The 20737-nt window shown below is 33.9% G+C and overlaps 2 protein-coding genes across 3 annotated transcripts in view; one reads left to right on the top strand and one right to left on the bottom strand.

Moving 5' to 3' along the window:
• LOC136040264 (ubiquitin carboxyl-terminal hydrolase 7-like) overlaps positions 1-17416 on the bottom strand; it is a 95447-nt gene extending 78031 nt beyond the window's left edge. Inside the window, exons 1-3 of one of the 2 annotated variants that reach the window (XM_065724487.1) lie at positions 17105-17416; positions 5165-5353; positions 858-1136 (exon numbers count right to left, since the gene is read on the bottom strand). In XM_065724487.1, coding sequence (XP_065580559.1) covers positions 858-1136; positions 5165-5288 — 403 coding nt within the window. In that variant the 5' untranslated portion in view covers positions 5289-5353; positions 17105-17416. The remainder of the gene's footprint in view (positions 1-857; positions 1137-5164; positions 5354-17104) is intronic. The other variant, XM_065724488.1, reaches the window with a different exon arrangement.
• Positions 13321-18621, top strand: LOC136040318 (uncharacterized). Its single transcript, XM_065724560.1, has 2 exons — positions 13321-13355; positions 18084-18621. Exons 1-2 carry the CDS (start codon positions 13321-13323, stop codon positions 18619-18621), a joined length of 573 nt encoding a protein of 190 aa, XP_065580632.1.
• The last annotated feature ends 2116 nt before the right edge of the window (positions 18622-20737 follow it).

Here is a 20737-nt window from a genome sequence, read left to right as displayed (position 1 = left end):
CAGATGAAAATCATAGAAGCAGGTTGTTATGGAAATCATATTGTCATATTGTAGTAGCCCCATTGTCATAAACCAATTGTAACCCCTCCCTGTGCAAAACCATAGATAGATATAAATAGAAGTATAAATACATAGATAGAAAAAATAATTATATGTTTATAGAAGTAGCCACTAGTAGTAGCCCATATTGTAGCCCCTCCCAGTGCAAAAACATAGATAGATATAAATAGAAGTACAAATACATAGATGGAAAAAAGAATTGTATGTTTATAGAAGTAGCCGCTTGTAGTAGCCCATCCCTGCGCAAAAACATAGATAGATATAAATAGAAGTACAAATACATAGATAGAAAAAAGAATTATATGTTTACAGAAGTGGCCGCTTGTAGTAGCCCATATTGTCACCCATATCTGTGCAAGAACAAATAGAAGTACAGAAAAAAACACATTAAAGTCAACCATATATACAAAAGAAATTAGCTGAAATTAAACCCAAACATCGTGTTCGTGCGGTTACAGAAAAGGAGCTTCATGCAGTCATCTCATCATTGACACAGAGATGACACAAACGGGGATATTTCGCCTGTATCTAAACTAGACGTCCTCAGCACAAGATAAAAAGAAAAAACACTAAACTAAAAACAAATAAAACCACCGCCAATAATAAATAAAATTGCTGCTACTGATCCACGTAGGGAAAAGAAGCTATTAGAGTTACCTCAATGAGAACATCAAAGCAACTGAGGAAAAAAATATAAAAATTGAAACTAAGATAACTATTCTGTTGCGAAATAATCCTCTTGTTAGCTAAAATTGAAGCAATATGTACAAAAGAAATTAAGTCATTCGTCTGCTTACTTCTTGTGAAACTTTCAATCCCTTCCTTCTGACTGACAAGTCTTAGCTCTGCTGTTGCCTGACAGCTCCAGCTTGCGGAGTCACTGTCTCCGTTACACTGAAGAAAAAACCCCAAACTTTTCTGTTGAGTCCTCTCCTGTTGATTCAGTACATTTCTAGGCATTGCCATAATTTTCCATGGTAGATTTCTGACAATTGTGGCATCAGACAAACTGCTTTCCCGCAAACGGCTAAAGTTGGGTATCACATACCTGAATGTGGCCTCTGGTCTTGATTCATCTGTAATACAATATAACTAATACAGGCACTCTAAAAAAGCTAAAACTTTTTAATATTTAACTGCAGACAAGAACATGATAAGATTAAAATGTTATATTTAATGTTATGAACAAATCTTTAACAAGCCCTGACGGACCAAACTCGCATCTTCAAGTTTTAAATAATATTGAAACAACGAAATAAGGGAGATCATCAAAATAAATATGCCAACGACCAATGAGAAAAACAATATATAACGAAAGTCATACAAACAATAAACAAACGAAAAACAGTCCACAAAGTTCAAGAGAAAGAAAAATCATCATACTAAATAAAAGACAAAATGGTAAAAGTATAATGGACAAAATAAATAATGGACAAAATGGCAAAAGACAACGGATATAGTGTGAATCAGACTTCAAGAAAGGTTACACACACTTCAGGGCTGGGTAAACACGGCATTTAAGCTAAAAACGACCATATTTACGCCAGCTTTATGACCAAGAATGGTCTTTTTCTAATATTACCACTCATTTTGAGTGTTTTACACCCTAACTTGTTTAGAATTAAGATGTCTCTAATACTCATCAATTAACATAGAATGTACCCCTAGACACGTATATTGTGGTGACAACCACAAATCCCACGAAAAGAAAATGTGTCCTAAATTGAAAATGGAGGAAGAATCCTAAAATAAGGTCAAAACGGAAGCCTACCAGTTTCTATTACAATTGATTTTTTTTTTGTAGATGGCGCTGTTGCGCTAGCATAGCTGCAGAGCCCATCTACCAAGTTTAGCTCAATAGTGCCCAATATATGTGCGCTGGTTCGTCAATGGTGTCACCAGTTAAAGCAGTGACTATCCTGACAGTTTTCTGTGCCATCAATATGCAAATTAAGTACAGGAAAGATACTTTATTTGACCTTTCTTCACCCCTGTATACGGTGGCGCCATCTACTTTTTCGAACTTGGTGACTTTTAATCTTCTGACGAAGCCACCAGATGCTGCTACCGTCCCTTTTTTTAGATGTTAGCACTGTTCACAGTAGAGCTACTTCTACGCACGAACCGCCACGCAAGCCGAGTGATATTTTCTTCTGTTTTTTTGTGTTAGTTTGTAATTTAGCATAGTGAAGCAACGCAAATTAGCTGTTAGCTAGGATGTTGTTTAAATAAACCTATCTCTCTCTCTCTCTCTCTCTCTGTCTCTCTCTCTCTCTCTCTCTCTCTCTCTCTCTCTCTCTCTCTCTCTCTCTCTCTCTCTCTCTCTCTCTCTCTGTCTCTCTCTAAGCAATACAATGATGCTTCTAAGCAAATCATACCAGGCAAAAGTAACATCTCTAATTCCTGATTTCCAAATCAGGTCTGCACTTTTGAAGTCCTGTTAAAAAAAATCTGCCCCTGGCAATAAACAAGCACCACAGCTTCACATCGCCACACCGAAGTCCCTAAGATAAAAACCTAATTCCCAAACTAGTCATCTACACAGGGACAAATTAGTCTACACAACCCTATTCTTTTAGAAAAGGGGTTTCAGATACCCTGGATACGATGGTGTGATTTTCCTTAAGATTCATAGACTTGACTTTTACACCTTTTTTGAATATCAGGCAAACTTTCTCAGGCTCAAAGCTTTTGATGGCAACACTAAACTTAATGAATCTTATACACTTGGCATCAGCATAATTAGCCAATTTTTTTATATATCTGTTAATATCAAAATTCCGTTTTTCAGAGTTTCGATTACTATTGAACCGCGTCGCAGTAGGCGATACGCTTTGGACCTCGCTAATTCAGTCATCAACTTACATTCCTCCAATGAAATACCGAAAAGATACTTAGCTTCAATATAGCTTATTTCCCAATGCAATATCTCACAGGAAAGTATAAACATAGACTTGGGCCTATGTTTATAAATGTTGCATATAAACATAGGACCTATGAACCCATGTTGCTAAATCATATGTCATAAAGCCCTCTGCCTTAGTCCTTTGCTAAACTTTTACTTTTTGTCAAAATTCTTTAAGAAAGATTAATCAAACACAAGATCGTTGAATTTGAATGAAAGGTAGTAGTAAAAAACTTTGTGACTTTAGCGTAAAGAGAGAGGGTTGAGGAAGGGGTGGTCCCTTCATATAGCTTTATGTTTTGAATTTTAACGTTGCTCCTTCCATACGCTAGAAAAAAAATTTAATAAACTCTAGGATCTATCTGATTGTATGCATTACAATAGAATCAACGTGTTTGTCTTCAAGAAACTAACTTAATTTTTTTTTAGTTTCCTAACCAGGCTTCATATGTTAAAGAAAGGATATGATTTGAAAAGCGTGTTGAATAAAGAATTAAATGGTATTACTATTTTGTTGTTTTTTATAGCTAGACCAGCAAAGGAATATTGCACCAAAATTGCAAAAATATTAATATCTGAACCCAAAAATCTTAGTTATCCCCCGTTCCAATTCAAGTGGGCTTTCGCAGTAGGCAAGGCTCATATAATACGAACAATCTCAATCGCCAACTTGCCAGCAAGTCCTGTGAACATAGCCAGTCATAAATCTTTGAATCATTTTTTGGTCTCCAATTGCCTTCTAATGGCTCACAGAACAGATAGACTATATGAATCACTCTTACTCTATGCCTATATATACCAAATAACCTTATATACCCTATGCCTATTTAAACCTTATACCTAATCATCGAAGATAGATGATAGACTACCATCAACAAGTGAAATTAATCATTTTTATACCACTCTGAAAGTTATGCCAACTTCGCCTCTCAGAGAGAAGTTATTCTTTCTTACTTTATTTATTTAATTGCTTGTTTCAATTTAGTTTATTTTATCAGATTAATAAATAATTTAGTAACTATCTATATTAGTTTAAACTTATCATTTAAAAATGAAATGAATCACACAACTCCTTTAATAAATTAAAGAAGTAAGTTGCAATGAACTGCAGCGTTTTTTGAAAATAAATGCGAAAAGAAACAATAAGAAACCCAAAAAGGGAAAGAAAAAGGTTCCAAACAAGAGGAGAAGATAAACCAGAAGGTGAGGAAGAAGATGAAAGAAGAAGAAAAGAACAGAAGATAAAAAACCATACTTCGCCTTTCTTAGCTTTACTCTAATGCTTAGCAATCTTTCTTAGCTTTGCCATGGCTTTCAAGTCTTTTATCACTTCCACCAAGTTGATAATTCAAAAGGGTACAAATCATGGTGAAATTATAGTGGACCTAAGTGAGTGAAACTTTCAGAAATGGACCCAGCTCCTAGACTTTACCCTGGGAAGCTTATTTTAGCTATCTATATCCATCCCCTCCAGGGGGGGGGGCAGCAAAGAGTGGAAATAGAAAAAAATAGCTTCTTACTCTTACTTCTAAAAACTTGACACTAAAAATAAGGCAATAAAACGAGATAAGTGAAGAAAACTAGAAAAAAGGAACAAAGATTATAGAAACTGTTCTTAATACTGGATAAAACCAAAACTAATTAGAAAAAAACTAAAATTAGAAAATATGCATTAACAAGGGTAACCATAATTCCTTTCTGCAATATTTTGCTCGTCATTTCAATTCTGACTTTAATGTTTGAAAATTTTCTGTATGACCTATGCATATCTTGACCTAATACTGGTGTTAAATTCATGTGAACTAATTTAAATGACCCACGTCATATTTTAAAATTCTCAACCCCTCCCCCCTGGATACAGCTTTGCCTGAGGCTCCTAAAAAGCGTCGGATCGAAACAAAAAGTATACCATTGGAATCGCCTTGGCCGAAAACCTTGTACTGGAAACTTACAGTCCCTTGACTTGAACAACAGGGGAAATCCTTTTTTTGTATTGATTAACAGTAAAGAATTGGTTGGAAGAGGAGCGTGCGTAGCTGTGTTAGCCCCAGGCGGCTTGGTGCTGCAGTGAGTTATTAGTAGTAGTAGTAATAGTAGTAACAGTAAAGAACAATGTGGTCTCAATGTATAAAAAATACCAATTTTCTTCTCGTAAATATCAGCTAAAACTAGCTAGATTGCTAGATAAAAGTGATTTACCATCATCTGATCCCACTGACGGCTGATCAATTAGCATATCATCTCCATCATGTCGTTCATCACCTGAAGCATCCATTTCAATGTCCTTCGGCTGGACAGGTGGATTTGGGTTCTCTATTTCCATCCTCGCCACTTCTGGGAATTCTTCTAAACTATCGACACTGAAATCACCGTCTGGTTCGTCACTACCTAAAATAACAAAAGAAAAAAAAATGTAAAATATTGCTCTATTTTCTACCACAGCTATTTTCTACCATAGTTAGAAAACAGTTTATTCTTCAAGTCAAATAAAAAATCGAACTAGCACACATGTGGAAACATGTCTGAGACTCAGCACTGGATGGAAAGCAGACGATTTAAAAAAAAAAAAAATCTTTTCAAGTTACCATTTTTTTTATCTTTACTGAGGTGTGGGGAGGGACATTTTGGCTTAATCTAAGGGTTATTTTTCAGACCCATAAAAGCAGACAAAGTCATTAAAAAGATTATATATTCAAAATGTTTTCATGTTCTGTTTGAAGATTGTTAATGGGTTAAAGTATATGAATGATTAAATTATCAATATCACATAAAGATTCTCGGTGTTTATATAGAGAATTCTATTTAAAAATTTCAGCATAAAATTGTGTCCAAACAAGACCAGCACTACTTACAGATGACCCCACCCCCCATTCCTCACCATCATCAATATTTACCGATTTTTTAGAACTGTAAACTTTTTACTGTTTCTCTTATTTATTCGCATAGACTACCCCTAATTTTTTATACTACAAAATTTATTTTTGGCATAAGGATTAATACAAAATTTATAAAATTTTAATTTATACAAAAAATATATAATACAAAATATATAAATTAATACAAAATTAATACCTGGTATGAAAATTACGTTGCATATCTGGTATGTGAAAGAAAGTTGGTAAAAAAAAAACAGTAAAACACAGTGGTTGGTAAAAAAACAACAAAAAAACAGTAAACACAGTTGGTAAAAACAGTAAAAAAAAAGGCAATCAATAAAAAATAGAAAGTTATGCACACAGTGGCCGATTGACTGATTTCTAAAAAGAATATTCTGAATCCTAAAGTTACATAAAGAATTCATCTTTCAATATATAATTCATATTTCAAATATATAAATTAATACAAAATTAATACCTGGTATGAAAATTACGTTGCATATCTGGTATGTGAAAGAAAGTTGGTAAAAAAAACAGTAAAACACAGTGGTTGGTAAAAAAACAACAAAAAAACAGTAAACACAGTTGGTAAAAACAGTAAAAAAAAGGCAATCAATAAAAAATAGAAAGTTATGCACACAGTGGCCGATTGACTGATTTCTAAAAAGAATATTCTGAATCCTAAAGTTACATAAAGAATTCATCTTTCAATATATACTTTCAGCAGACCTAGCGATTGATATGTATGGTTGCTAGGTATTTTTCTTGATGCGAATCGTTCTTTTAGGCGTCATATTCGTCTAATTAATTCATGTATGCCATGGGCATATTAACTAAACCAATATAGACCATTGACGACAGGGTATAGCTAAAGAGAAAGAGAGAATTTTTCACACACGCCCCCCCCCCCATAGTTTTTTCACTGCTCCTCTCCCCTAGGCAGTGAAGAACAGACAACGCAGAATGATTGTTTTTAGAGGGGTGGAGTGGAGAGGTTCAGATCTTTTTCAGCAAATTTGCTGTTTCTTAATTGTAATGCCATTTTTGCTGATATGGCTCGAATACTTTCTGTAATTTTTGGCAAGACAGATAAGAAAAGATTATATTTTAACAAAGCGGCTATCACAAGCCCAAAAGGGCCGAATTCGCACTTTAGTGTCAGTAAAAAAATCATAAAATTGCAATTAATAAAAAGTCAAACGGTGAAAACTTGCAAAATTAAAACAGGGAAAACAAATTTAAACAAAAGTCCAGCTAGCAAGAATTACAAAGTACGCAATTGCAAAATAAACACCAAACTATAAGATAAAAGTGAGTGAGAAGGGATGGGGGATTATTGATTTAAAATCTCAACTATGTGAGGGATGAACGTTCTTCTATATCTTTCAGTGGAAACTCTCATTGGGGCAAGAAGGGGGATTTTTCTTGAAAAAACGTGGGGGGCGAGTTCGGTGGTGTAAATGTTCACTAGGGAAAAGGAAGTAGTACGAGAATTATGCGCGGTATTCTGGGCAAAACGCAAGGAAATTTGTGCTCTCCTTTCTTTAAGGGTGAATAGATTTGCTCTCTGAAGAAGGGAAATGTAAGGCACTTTACCCTCATTGAAGATAAATCTTAGGAACCTTTTTTGAACAGCCTCTATTCTGTCCGACAATTCATTGGAGATGTCAGGATGCCAAACAGGACAAGCGTATTCAAAAGAGGGAAATATCCTCAAACAATGCGATTTAGGACATTTAAATTTATTAAGGAGTTTGAGAAGAGAAAATGCAGTATTTATACGTTTTAAGAAATCATTAACGTGGTAGTCCCATTTTAAGTCGCTTGAGATGGTAACATCAAGGAGTTTCATAGTATTAACAGACATTTCAGGGGGGATTTGAATGGAGAAAGAAGGGGAATTCTAAGGAAACTAATTGTTAAAATTGTTGATTTTAAAGGGTTGACTCTCATATTACTAGCAACAGCTTCATCTGATATTGATTCCAAGATGTCCGTTGGGTTACTTTATGGATTTTTGAACATGCTTCAAGACAGTTAAATCGTCAACTAATTTCCATCTATCCGGGAAATCGACACCAAGACTGTTTATCATGGTAAGAAATAAAATTGGGCCTAAGAGGGTTCCCTGGGGTACACCATTATAAATTGGGAGGGGATAAATTATAATACTGTGTTGGGGAGGGGGGGCTGAAGACCAATACTCTACATACTTTTCTGCCAAGCAGCATTACCCTTCCCTAATAAAATTCTGGTTAAAACAAATACATAGAATCTTTTCCTTAAAAAAAAGCAAAAACATTTCTAATGGCAAACTGTGCATTTCCAGTTAATTGAAAAAATAATTAGCAAGCAAATGATTTTACTTAATCACAGTAAAACATTTGAAGATAACATGTTGCACAAACATAAAAAAAAGAACATAAGCCTGGTTTATCACATTACAATGATGAAGTTTCTTGTTTTTTGCTAAGCTAAAACCATGGCATGGGCCAAAAGTCACTGACCCATTTCAATTTTAAATAACTTTTTAGTTTAAATACATGAAATTTTAGTATCATAAAGTCAAGGTGATGGAAATTGATTTTCTATCACGTACGTATACCGTATCACGTTATATACCGTACGTTGTATGGTATTGAATTTATCCATAATTAATTTCCTAAATCTGAAAAAATATTAATACAATAAAAAAAATATTAAGAAATAAAAAAGATATTGAAAAATAAAAAGGGTCAGTGACTTTTGGCCCACCATGTAGAATAAAAATTATTTGTGGGTAATCTCAGAATAATATTGATTTCTATCTCTACGAAAAGCCCTTAGATACAGCTGAAAATCTGAAGAAATTCTTTTCCACAGTACATACCTTTATCCTCCCTTTTGATATTCATTATAGTTTCATCTCTCTCAATTTCCCCTTAAAATGGAAGCAAAAATTAAGAGCATAAAAAGTTACAGCAGTTGTCCACTAATAAAACAGACTTAATTAATTAAAGCCTTTGCTGACAATGTTTCAAAAGGTTTGTTGGTACTTGTGTATTATTCAGAACACACTCAATAAGTAAAGTTAGGTTCTTTCGTGAAACAAACTACGATGCAAATACATTTTAATCAAAAATTTGGTACTTCTTCATTATTCAATTCATTTCAGAACACACTCAAGAATTTTGCTGAGAAAATCCGGTTTCATAGCCACAAAGACAAAACTCAATTTAGTTTGCAACGCATAGTGATAGAACATAGTGTCTGAACATGGATTTTGAAATGAATATTTGGGATTTGCCAATGACGGAAAAAGAGGCAATTATATTTTGAGGCTAATTTATATTAAGAGGCAAAATTTTGGGCTATATATGTGCACATTAGGGGGTGGGGGTAAAGCATAGCATATATTAAATACAGCAATGGTTAGTTTATACAATTTTGTAAAATTAGGTTTAATTAATCCCATGAAAAAAGGTAATGAGCAATATTTTGATGGTGTCAAACCAACTACACTTACTCCTATTTTCTCCAATAATACGGAAGATTTTTAGCTGAGTGGTTGAAAGTGGAGGTAATCCCAAAATGCTGGCCCAAGCCAATTTGGTAACTTATGTTTTGCAACCACCACTCACTTACATTAACACAGAAACTATTAAATGGATAGAATAGAAGTTGTCCAAAAAAGATGCCTAATTAATAATATTAATTAAAGAGATTAACAAAGAAGTAATTAAATATTATAAATAAATAATTAAACAATTAGAAAATAAATGTATTAACTGATTAAATTAAATAAAAACAAATAAAAATCAAATTGAGTTGAATAATTAAATTAAAATAGTAGTTAGTTTAGTTATTGAAATAACTTAAATAGTTATATAAAATAATTTAGTTATTAAATTAAAAATTAAATAATTTAATCAAAAATAAATTAAACATTAAATAAATCATATTTAAAAAAAGAAATAGAAAAATAATAAATAAAAAAGATTAACAAAAATAATTAATATTAAAAAACGAATTATTAAAAGAATAAGAATTAAGTAATAAAAAAGAATTATCTTCCATGAGGATAAAGTCCATTATACAGCCCTTCTTCTGAGAACCAAACTGATCACCTTAAAGAAAGGAAAAAAGAATCCTTGGATTTTACCAGCACTATCCTCTATTGCCCCTAAAAAAAAAAAAAAAAAAAAAAAAAGACTTCCGTTATTTAATTGCGTCCCTCCAAACTTGCCTCCTTTGTTCTGTTTCAACAAATGCTACCATTTTCATCCCAATAAAAGTTTCCAAAGAAAAGAGGAAATATTGTCCCATACACAGTTGATATGCTAAAGCAGTTAATCTTCCCCACCATCACTCCCTCTTTATCTTGTAATTTTTATTATATTTTTTTTTTTTACAAATTTTTATATTCTTTTCATAGTCTTTGTTTTTACTAAAAAATTTTTGAATTTTTAGTCCAAAGTTTTCATTTGGGCTTTCTCTCTTTAAGTTCCCTCAGTTTTAACTGTTTTTAACCTCTTTGGATTTCTTTTAGAACTTATCCTAACCAGTCCTAGTAATTTTGATAGCTTTTTTGCTGATTATTGTTGACTCTGAAGTCAGCTTGTCAAAGCCAATTTTTTGGAAATAAATTTTATCTTATAACCAGTATTTTCTTCTTTTGGTGATATCTTGATTTTTTTTTTTTAAACATTATTTTCCTTTCCTTCCTCTTTAACTCTTGGTCACAGAAGTTTTCCTGGCCAAGTTTAGTCTCGAATTGTCAAATGGGTTTACTACCCATTACCATTTTTTTTCTCTCAGAAGTTTCCTAATCATTGTGATCCCCAAACTCAGGTCTTTGGTGAATAAGCTGGCCAGTCACTGTCATAGGCCATATAAAAAGTTTTGCTAATTCTTGGCTTTTTTATGAATGGGCATTATGAACCAATTGTTGATGAGAAATAAGGCAAAATAAAAATTGGAATGGGGGTGGGGGTCTGGGATGTAATTGTTACTGTAGTAACAATTTTTGTTACTGTAGTAACAATTTTTGTTACTGTAGTAACAATTGTTACTGTAGTAACTTTTTTGTTCAATTCATAATTTCAATACTGTTTGAAGAATCTGACTTGTAAGTAGAAAACACTTGAGACTTTTGTCAGTTTCTGTGGGTTCAGCCAAGAATTTAAAGAGGATGGTAGCTGTTGATGAATTGTCAAATGGGTTTACTACCCATTACCATTTTTTTTCTCTCAGAAGTTTCCTAATCATTGTGATCCCCAAACTCAGGTCTTTGGTGAATAAGCTGGCCAGTCACTGTCATAGGCCATATAAAAAGTTTTGCTAATTCTTGGCTTTTTTATGAATGGGCATTATGAACCAATTGTTGATGAGAAATAAGGCAAAATAAAAATTGGAATGGGGGTGGGGGTCTGGGATGTAATTGTTACTGTAGTAACAATTTTTGTTACTGTAGTAACAATTGTTACTGTAGTAACTTTTTTGTTCAATTTATAATTTCAATACTGTTTGAAGAATCTGACTTGTAAGTAGAAAACACTTGATACTTTTGTCAGTTTCTGTGGGTTCAGCCAAGAATTTAAAGAGGATGGTAGCTGTTAATTTGATACAAATTTGAGGTATGAAATGCTGTAGATTTTGGAGTGATTTCCATTAGAAAGCTACCAGTCAGTGCTTGTTGTTAGCTTTTATGGTCTGTACTTAACTCTATGCATTGCTACCAGAGTTACTAAAGAATAACAAAGTTGCATATACAAACTAATTGATGAGGTTGGTTTTTCTATATGAAGTGTAAGAACTTCAAATCACATGCAGACAAGAGCCAGGTGTAATTCATATGTTTGGTAAAATTCTAATTAATTGACTTCTTGCTACCTTGGAAAGGGTTAGGAAAATGAAACTTTCAGGGATGGGGCTACAGGCTAAAGTATGTCCTGGGAAGGTATTTTAAAATACCCACCTCCACTCCTTCTCCCTCTAGAGGGCCCTGAAATTTGCCTAAATGACAGGTCTATACCTATTGAAATTTTGACAAAACAACATTTTACCTTAATTTTCAGTTACTAGTTGCTTTTTTGTTGCCTTTAATTCTGAAAATGCAATTCCTGTTATTTGAGTCGAAATTTGAGCCATATTAATGATTTTTTTCAAAATTTAGGAAATGTATTTGCATATCTAAAACCTTATAAAATGGGATTGAGCAAAGTTATGAAGCTAAAAACAATTTTGTTGTACTTCCATTAAGCAGAAGATCTATTTTGCAAAGTTTCACTTTTATAACATGCATATTTTTAAAGGTCAGGGTCCTCTAGAAGGAGAAGGATGGAGGTGGTTGCTTCAAAATACCTTCCCAGGACACACTTTAGTCTGTAGATTCATCCCTGAAAGTTTCATTTTCCTAACCTAAACCCTTTTTGAGATAGCAAGAAGTCAATTAACTAAAATTTTACCTTTTTTTTCAAGTCAAGGTTCTGCCACATTTTTCTTGCTTCAAACAAATATTATGGTTAAAATTGCGGTAAAATTCTAGTCCATTGACTTCTTGTTATCTTGGAAAGTTGTTGGGCTAGTGAATTGAAACTTTCAGGGATGTGTCTACAGGCTAAAGTATATCCTGGGAAGTTATTTTGAGGTAACTAACTATACCCCTTCCCCCTCCTTTATATAATGCAGCTTTTTGTGCATTACAGCTTAAAATTTTGGTCAAATTTTATCCTATATTACTATTAAAAGTGTAAATCCTTGCTTACCTTAGAAAAATTCAACTTTTCACTGTTTTTTAAGCTACTATATTTCATAATTAGTTCACCAGCATTGAAAAACAATAATTACCTTTTATGGCATAGTTCAAAATGGAATGTAGGCATTTAAATGAACCCCATGTTTGAAACATCTTATCTTTAAACGGCTTTACACAGGGGTAATAGAGGTAAGACATTGAACTTTTAAGGTATTTCTCACTCAAAATTATGATTGGCTGCTACAATTGGGTATGGCTTATGTTATATGTGTGTCAATAATGTCTATTTTGTAAATCATAACAGTGTAGAGAAAGTCAATTTCTTCAAGAAGTCCCATTAATGATTCTTAGAAACCTTTGTTTGCTTTGAATTGAATTCTATCCATTCATCAGGCTAAAATATAATTGGAGTCCAGACATTGAAATATAGCATAATCTTATAAATACTAGAGAGAGAAAACAGGTATAATTTCAACAAAAAGTGGAAACAATACATTTTTTTTGAATAAATGAAACTTTGAATAATGACTTATTCTTCCCAGCAGTTGAAACTTGCCCTGTATGTTTGGATGATAAATTTGAGGAGGTTAATGTGAGTAAAAGAGGGTTGAGACGTTTGAGGTTTTAAACAGTTAATTGATTTACCATTGAAAGAAGTTGATTCAAGTTGATAGCAGAAATAAAAGAGAAGGATATTTTGATGAAATGAAAAATCATGATGGGAGGGTCATTGCCTGGAACAGATGGAATTCCATTCAAAGCATGGAAGTAGTGTAGGGTGAGTACTACTCCAATTTTGAGTTTAATATTTTTGGAATTGTTGTGTAAACCTAATTGACCTGTGGATTGGTCTAGATCTATTTTAGTTCAATTTTATAAAAAAGGTGATAGGGCATTGCACAGTAGTTATAGTGTAATTAATTATACTATAACTTGCTAAAAAGTAAGCTTTTTAGCAAGGAATTGTGCTCTAGGTTAGACAAATGGTTAGATTCACAAAGTAATATGATAGATATTTAGGTAGGGCTCAGGAAGGATTATATTTCAATAGATCAACTATTTATATTGCAAGTGTTGTTCGGAAAATATACCAGAGGCGTGAAAAATAGGTTACATGCAGCTTTCTGGGAGCTGAAAGGAGCTTTTGATGAAGTTGTAAGGTATTTTAGCATTCTTATTCTTAATATATTTGTGGAAAATTTATAGAAAATTTAAACGTTGCTTCTTTGTTTTCACTCAAATAATCCATTTTTATGGCACTTGATATAACCAAGTGACATATAGCAATTACAAATTCTGTTGTTCTGTTAATTGTGCTCAATAATGATTCTTAAAAACCTGAAGAGAGGCAAAACAGAAATCTGAGACCAGTAGTTCTCTTTAAAAAAGAATGACAAGTCCCCCCCCCCCACTATATTTTCAAAACGCATTTTACACCTCCTAAATTTTGTGATTTGACACTGTCTTAGATGGGATCTTTCAATTCAACAAACACAAAGAAGACTTATGAGCAACTTATGGATTTGTTTTAGTCTTTAATGATATTTCCATCAGTATAATTTTTTCACAAATATATTAAAAATAAGAATGCTAAATTACCTTATAACTGCATTAAAAGCTCCTTTCAGATCCTGGAAAGCTGTTCTGGCTTCTGGGAGAATTGTTATGTTACTTGTAATTACCTTTCCATGTGTCATCTGGTATTCAAAAGAGTAATTAATGTGGAGTTCAAATATTGAGAAGACTATTTGTTTTAATTAGAATATAAATATGTTTGAGGCTGTGAGAAAATTAATACAATCTTTTCCCTTTAAATTCAAATAGGCTAGGAAAAAACAAGCCATATCCAGGAGGGGTAAAGGGTATGAACACCCTGTCCAAAACCTTTCTCCAACTTGTAAAGACGTAACAAAATGAATATAAACAAGTCTTTCATGCATTTCATTATTTATAAACATTCCTCAAAAAAATCTTTAATACCTTTTCCGCCCTGAAAATTTCCTGGATACCACCCTATGAAAGAGATTTAGAAATGTGAAAAATACCAGTTTTCAAATTTTAAGGGGTGTGTAACATTTCTAAATCTTCTATATTGGTAAAACGCAAACAATTGGCAGAAGGGGTTGTTGAAAGACAAATATTTAATCAACAAAGTAATAGTTGGCACCAAAGGCCCAAGAATTTTGATTCTGCCTTGGCCCAACACATGCACAATAACCCTCACCAATTCAATTTGTTTGAAAACACTTCCATTATTCAGAGGTCCTTGTCAAAATATTTGCTTGATTTTTATCTTCATATTTTGCTACTGGCTGAAAAAATTCTCATTTTCTCAACTTTTTTTGTCATTAATTATATCTTTTCCTTTCCTGGTTTCTCACAAAACATTGAGCTTTAAATATTATAGAAATGTATTGATACTTGTCTTGAGTTTAATATGGTTCTTTACTTTCCTTTGTAAAACTTCTTTTCTGGATAGTTGTGTTTTTTGTAATTAATGCTTATTAAGGGCTTATTTTGCTAATTAAAATATATATTTATAAAACTATGGTATAAATTAAATAAAAAACAAGTGTTTTTATCCGAAAGTAAAGAGCAGCATTAAAACTTAGAAGGAACAGAAATTAATTTATATATGAAAGTGCCTTTTCCTCCTCAACACCCTGCTCTTTACACTAAAGTTTTTTACTGTTTTAAAAAGTAAAGTTAACAGAAAGAGTCAAACTTTAGCATAAAAAGCAGGGCATTGAGGAGGAGAAATCCCTTTCATATATGGAGTAATTTCTGTATAAGCATCTTGGACATAAGATCTTTCCATATATCAAGTTTCATTAAGATTTGACCACTCATTTGCAAGATAAAGGTACCTCAATTTTCACATCTTCCAAGATTTCCTGTTTCCCTATCCAACTCCCCTCTATGTCACTGGATCTGGGCAGGATTGAAAATAAGAGCTCTGAAGCACAAGATCCTTCTAAATATCAAACTTCATTAAGATCTGATCACCTGTCCATAAGTTACAAATACTTCATTCTAACGTTTTTGAATAGACCCCCCCCAAAGAGAGCATATCCATTACAGTTATGTAAATCATGTATTTAGGACTTATGCTTATTTTCCTCACTAAATTTCTGTTTTGCCTCTCTTCAGGTTTCTGAGAATCATTATTGGGCCTTCTTGAAGAAATTGACTTTCTCTATGCTGTTATGATTTACAAAATAGATGTTATTGACACACATATAACATAAGCCATACCCAATTGCAGCAGCTAATCATAATTTTGAGTGAAAAATCCCTTAAAAGTTCAATGTCTTACCTCTATTACCCCTGTGTAAAGCCATTTAAAGATAAGATGTTTCAAACATGGGGTTCATTTAAATGCCTACATTTCATTTTGAACTATGCCATAAAAGGTAATTATTGTTTTTCAATGCTGGTGAACTAATTATTAAATATAGTAGCTTAAAAAACAGTGAAAAGTTGAATTTTTCTAAGATAAGCAGGATTTGCACTTTTAATAGTGATAAAGGATCAAATTTGACCAAAATATAAGCTGTAATGCACAAAAAGCTGCATTGTATAGAGGAGGGGGGAAGGGGTATAGTTAGTGACCTCAAAATAACTTCCCAGGATATAGTCTACTTTAGTCTGTAGACAAATCCCTGGAAATTTTAATTCACTAGCCCAATGACTTTCCAAGATAGTAAGAAGTCAATGGACTAGAATTTTAGCTTTTTTGTAAAATTCTAGTTAATTGACTTCTTGCTATCTCAGAAAGGGTTTAGGTTAGGAAAATGAAACTTTCAGAGATGGGTCTAAAGGCTAAAGTAGCCTATGTCCTGGGAAGGTATTTTTAAGTACCCACCTCTACTCCTTCTCTCTCTAGAGGGCCCTGAAATTTGCCTAAATGATAGGTCAATACCTATTGGAAATTTTGACAAAACAACATTTTACCTTAATTTTCAGTTACTAGTTGCTTTTCTAAAAAATGCAACTATAATTTTCTAAACTTCTAAGTTCTTATTTAAAGTTCTAAAAATGCAATTCCTGTTATTTGAGTAGAATTTTGAGCCATATTAATGTTTTTTTTTTCAAAATTTATGAAATGTACTTGCATATCTTTAAAACCTTTTAAAATGGGATTGAGCAAAGTTATGAAGCTGAAAACAATTTTGTTGTACTTCAATTAAGCAGAAGATCTAATTTGCAAGGTTTAACTTTTATAACACACATATTTTAAAAGGTAATCAAAGGTCAGAGTTCTATAGAGGGAGAAGGAGTGGAGGTAGTTGCTTCAAAATATCTTCCTGGGACACACTTTAGTCTGTAGATTCATCCTCAAAGTTTCATTTTCCTAACCTAAACCCTTTTTAAGATAGCAAGAAGTCAATTAACTAGAATTTTACCCAAGGAAAATTAAGAGTAGCCTAGGGACAATCATTGTGAATGGGCATAAGATAAGTTGTGAACACATAAAGATAACAAGGTAAAATTATTTCAAAGATTTCAAAAAGGATAAAATGAAACCTTCTATTATAGGGTTGGTTTCTTTGACTGAGTCCTGCTTATCAATGTTTTCCAAGGATACCACAGATGTAGGTCTACTTCCTTTCAAAGGTTTCTTTTTATTTGCACCAGGCCAATCTGGCCCTTTTGGCTTAGATTTCTCAGATCCCACGGCTGAAATATTTTGGCCAAATAGCCACAGTGACAAAGCCTGTGAAGACTTTTATCATTTGCTATCCAGAAATCACTACTGCACAGCAGTAAACATATAATTATGTTTTAAATAAATTACAATTGCAACTCTTGTTTACAACAGTTTTTCTTCTTTTCTTTGGATTAGTTTGATATCCCTATCTCTTCAAAATGAAATTCCTAACCAAATCCCTGTCAAGAAATTCAAAAAAAAAACTAATACTAGAGCCGTAACTTGAGCTGGTCACATGGTTACCCCTTATTATTCAGCTGGTTACCTATTATTATTTTCACAATTAACCGGAAACCTTCAAACTTCCTTCCTGCTTGACATAAAATTCTCTTAAAAAATTGGAGTGCACAGTCACCAGTCCCGAGCTTGGACAAAGTAAGGAGGGTTGGGCTGTGGGCTTGCGACCCACACCCAGGACATTGAGGGTAGACCCTTCAAAGAAAAAGCCTTGCAACTAAAACGTCTACAACTGTCTCGGATACAACCTTCTTTCAGACAATGACCCCTGCCTGCCCCTTGGACTAGATTTTTTACTACGAAAGAAACAATAAAGATGAGTTTTCGGAATGTGAGAACCATTGTTGTTTTTGACGCTGTTTTGCAAGTTTTTTAGTTTTTTTTTTGCTTTATGATTTTTTTTGGTTTTAAGACTCCAAAATACAATTTTGGCCCTATGGGGCTTTTGATAGACATTTTTGAAATAAATATCTTATCTTGTCTTACGAGCCAAATTTTGAAAATGGAGAAAGTTATTAAAGAGATTAGATAGTATTTCATTGATATACTGATTCTCAGTGAAATAAGGTGGACTGGAAGGGGCTTAGAGAAGTTTGATGATGGATACACTATCGCCTATAGCGAAGACCCCTCAATTCACAGGCCTGGTGTGGGAGTTATAATGTCTTCAAGTGCAAACTGGGCAATGGCCAGCTGGAACTCAGTCAATGAACGTTTAATGAGAGTTAGTTGTGTCTCCAACCACACAAAACTGACTATAATCACATGTTATGCAACAACAAATGAAGCTGATAATAACAAAAAGGACACTTTCTGCGACATGTTGCAGGCAGTTACTAAGTATGTTCCCAGCCACGATATATTGTGTGTCACTGGTGATCTTAATGCCAAAATTGGTATGGATCGCCAGCACTGTCCACAGGTCCTAGACTGTCATGACATAGAAGAAATAAATGAAAATGGTGTACTTCTTGTGGATTATGCACTGAGTAACGGTTTAGTAATAAGTGGGACTTTTTTCAAGCATAAGACAATTTATAAATGCACGTGGATGTCCCCGATCGGCGAACAAGAAATCAAATCGATCACTTCCTGATATCAAGACATAGAAGAAGCAGCTTGCTTGATGTAGGTGGCTTTCGAGGAGCAGACGTGAACTCGGATCACATTCTTGAGGTAGCTGAAACGCGAATTGATCTAAAAGCTCAGAAACTGAAAGCCAAGAAGGTTTCCAAACAATTTGACAGCGACACATTGGAGGATCGGGATAAACGTAGACGTTAACACTTATCTCTGCAAAACAGATTCAAAGTCTTAAACACACATGAGATTGTCACAGATGTGGAATCAGTCAAGAAAAAGTTCATAAGGTGGCCGAGACAATCACCAGATTCAAGAAAAGAAAGAAAGAGATATGGGACGATAATTTGCAGGATCATTCCTTGACCCACCTTTAAAAAGGATGATAACACGAGCACGCTTTAGAGCACTTGGGAAGACACTATTTTCAAAAGAAAGATTGACAATTCTCGTGAGGGCGCACACAATGGCAGGAAGAATGAACTTGAAATGAAAATGGTGTACTTCTTGTGGATTATGCACTGAGTAACGGTTTAGTAATAAGTGGGACTTTTTTCAAGCATAAGACAATTTATAAATGCACGTGGATGTCCCCGATCGGCGAACAAGTAATCAAATCGATCACTTCCTGATATCAAGACATAGAAGAAGCAGCTTGCTTGATGTAAGTGGCTTTCGAGGAGCAGAGGTGAACTCGGATCACATTCTTGAGGTAGCTGAAACGCGAATTGATCTAAAAGCTCAGAAACTGAAAGCCAAGAAGGTTTCCAAACAATTTGACAGCGACACATTGGAGGATCGGGATAAACGTAGACGTTAACACTTATCTCTGCAAAACAGATTCAAAGTCTTAAACACACATGAGATTGTCACAGATGTGGAATCAGTCAAGAAAAAGTTCATAAGGTGGCCGAGACAATCACCAGATTCAAGAAAAGAAAGAAAGAGATATGGGACGATAATTTGCAGGATCATTCCTTGACCCACCTTTAAAAAGGATGATAACACGAGCACGCTTTAGACCACTTGGGAAGACACTATTTTCAAAAGAAAGATTGACAATTCTCGTGAGGGCGCACACAATGGCAGGAAGAATGAACTTGAAATGAAAATGGTGTACTTCTTGTGGATTATGCACTGAGTAACGGTTTAGTAATAAGTGGGACTTTTTTCAAGCATAAGACAATTTATAAATGCACGTGGATGTCCCCGATCGGCGAACAAGAAATCAAATCGATCACTTCCTGATATCAAGACATAGAAGAAGCAGCTTGCTTGATGTACGTGGCTTTCGAGGAGCAGACGTGAACTCGGATCACATTCTTGAGGTAGCTGAAACGCGAATTGATCTAAATGCTCAGAAACTGAAAGCCGAGAAGGTTTCCAAACAATTTGACAGCGACACATTGGAGGATCGGGATAAACGTAGACGTTAACACTTATCTCTGCAAAACAGATTCAAAGTCTTAAACACACATGAGATTGTCACAGATGTGGAATCAGTCAAGAAAAAGTTCATAAGGTGGCCGAGACAATCACCAGGTTCAAGAAAAGAAAGAAAGAGATATGGGACGATAATTTGCAGGATCATTCCTTGACCCACCTTTAAAAAGGATGATAACACGAGCACGCTTTAGACCACTTGGGAAGACACTATTTTCAAAAGAAAGATTGACAATTCTCGTGAGGGCGCACACAATGGCAGGAAGAATGAACTTGAAAACCTTAGTCGGAATACGGTCTGGGCCAGAGGATGAAGAACCCCTCAAACAATTGACAATTCTGGCTATTTCAGCTTCAGAGATAGGTTCCAATGCTATTGATTTAGGACAAGGCGGTCCAAGGTAAGACCTAAAATCAGGTAGAAAAGAAGGACTTACAGAAGAGGCTGTAGTTTTGCCGATATTAGTAAAGGAATTAAACGCATCTTGAACTTTTAGCTCACCCTCTACATTTTTGCCGTCAATCACAACACTTGAAGGGACAGAAGGAGGCAGAAAAGATGGCCTGATGACAGAATTGATTACTTGCCATGTCTTCCTAATATCTTTACCGCATGCAGAGAATTTTCTATAATAAGATAACGATTTAGCGTTTCAGCAAAGCGAATTGTAAACTCTTCTATAAGCTTT

The sequence above is a fragment of the Artemia franciscana genome, chromosome 20 (assembly GCF_032884065.1).
Source record: "Artemia franciscana chromosome 20, ASM3288406v1, whole genome shotgun sequence".
Lineage (NCBI taxonomy): Eukaryota > Metazoa > Arthropoda > Branchiopoda > Anostraca > Artemiidae > Artemia > Artemia franciscana.
Note: the sequence above shows the minus strand (reverse complement) of the source record. Positions and strands in the feature narration are given on the sequence as shown.

Excerpts from the sequence above, each read along its gene's own strand:
- LOC136040318 (XM_065724560.1), top strand. The coding sequence starts at position 13,321 with ATGGAATTCCATTCAAAGCATGGAAGTAGTGTAGG. Across the intron at positions 13,356-18,083 it reads AAGCATGGAAGTAGTGTAGG|TGAAATAAGGTGGACTGGAA; the intron begins GTGAGTACTACT and ends ACTGATTCTCAG.